The following is a 1,720-nucleotide window of genomic DNA, read 5'->3' as shown; positions in this document are numbered from 1 at the left end:
TATATTCTTTTTTAAAAATGCTTTATTTTTATAACAAAATCCGTGCCTCACATTTATAAGGAATATATAAAATGGAATGGACGCAGGGAACAATATGTTTTTAAAGGGCCAAACTATAGAAGTTCATACCCAGAGTTGGTAGGGGGTGGGGGGGACAAGGTAGGGAGATTCAACCGCAAACCTGCCCCAAATAAATTCATTTTATAACATCCAATTACACAGAAAAAATTTTTAAGTCTACGTTGATTGACCAAAAGTTAGCGGGCCACCTAACCGCAATTCTGCATTTTCCACCATGACCCTCCACGTCACTACATACCCAAAAATTAAAACCGTCTACAAACCATTTTGTGGAAAGAAGGAAAAGGGGAAACCGAAAATTTACCAAAAAAAGCTTTATTTAGAAGCAGGAAAATCAGGTTTTTCCCCCTTGTCTAGAGAAATACTGTCCAAACAAAAAAATCAAATTTGGGAAAAAAAAAAACATTAATTAAGATTATATTACAGCACATTAGCTTTAAAATAATGATAACCACTTATCATTATCTTTATCATTACATTACTATCATCGTCATCATAAAATTTTTTTAAAAAATATGGTAATGGTTAAGAAAAGAAATGAATTCACTTATTGTTCTTCCCCAAACACGTTTTTTTAATGAAAATAATCTTTTTACTATTCCACCGCTACAAGAGGTCTTAGTCTATGGCATTTTGATAAACCCGCTAAACCACTTCATGCTTTTTCCTTTTCTTTTTTTTATTGATCACTTTTGTGGTCATCCCTCCCAAAACTAAAGCCTTTATATCCTACTGAATGAAAGTTTCTCAGCACCTTTATACCATCAATCGAGTTGTGTGGACACAGTCAGGCTCTCACTCTCACAGTCCCCGTAGCAAGAACGTCTACTTTTATGAAATTTAGACTCAGCAGAACATATACAAGTCCTTAATACGTTTCCCCTTTTTCACCTTAAAAATTGGTCAAAATAATTTGAAATAAATGCATAGAATATAAGCTATTTAAAAAAAGGAAAATTTTACTCTGAATCCTACAAAATGACAGAGCAAAATACATGTTTTTGAGCTGGTAGTCTGTAATGGTTCTGAGAAGAGAGGCAGAGAAATTCTTTACAAAAGTAAAATAAAGGTCTTCCTATATCCTCTTAACATATTCTGTCTTCTCCGGCTAAACGTAATTTTTTTGCACCTATTTGAGGGAAAAATGGGGCTAATGCTTTGGCATTTTGATTTGGGAAAAAATAATCCTCTATAAAAAAATCTCAAAATCTAAAAATTTAAATAACAAACTAATAAGCCCAAACCCGCATCCAAAAAGTTTTGCTTCTAGCTTTCCCCTTTAAGATTATGAAGAAAATGGGGGCCTGTAAACTGAGTTCCAAAAAAACAAAAAACACCTACCTTCACCATGACCACCTAAATCTGTTTTAGTATGTTCTAGCTTCTAGCAATTTTTTCTTCCCCCCGCCTAAAAACTTAAAAATTCATGTTTTAGTTATATGATGGGGTGACGCGCTGACTTGCAAAGGAAAAATTTAAAAGGGAGCTGAAATTTCTCTGCTTCCAAGATTTTTGAAAGGGGGGGAAAAAACCACAGGGGGCAGGGTCACTCGAGCTGCTTCCTTTTCATAAAAACCCCTCATAAAAATAGGATGCAAATCTAATTTTCATTAAGGGATTACCCTACATTACAAGAAGT

General features: G+C 34.1%; 1 protein-coding gene across 1 annotated transcript in view; it reads left to right on the top strand.

The window, feature by feature from the left end:
* The window catches only part of LOC119598441 (UDP-glucose 4-epimerase-like), a 20,642-nt gene extending 19,717 nt beyond the window's left edge, over positions 1–925 (top strand). The window contains exon 6 of the mRNA XM_037948080.1: positions 825–925. Within this exon, the coding sequence (XP_037804008.1) occupies positions 825–925 (101 nt within the window). The remainder of the gene's footprint in view (positions 1–824) is intronic.
* The last annotated feature ends 795 nt before the right edge of the window (positions 926–1,720 follow it).

This window comes from Penaeus monodon, chromosome 41, assembly GCF_015228065.2.
Source record: "Penaeus monodon isolate SGIC_2016 chromosome 41, NSTDA_Pmon_1, whole genome shotgun sequence".
In the NCBI taxonomy this organism is placed as follows: Eukaryota; Metazoa; Arthropoda; class Malacostraca; order Decapoda; family Penaeidae; genus Penaeus; species Penaeus monodon.
The sequence above is the reverse complement of the archived record's forward strand: the minus strand, read 5'-3'. Positions and strand labels throughout refer to the sequence as shown.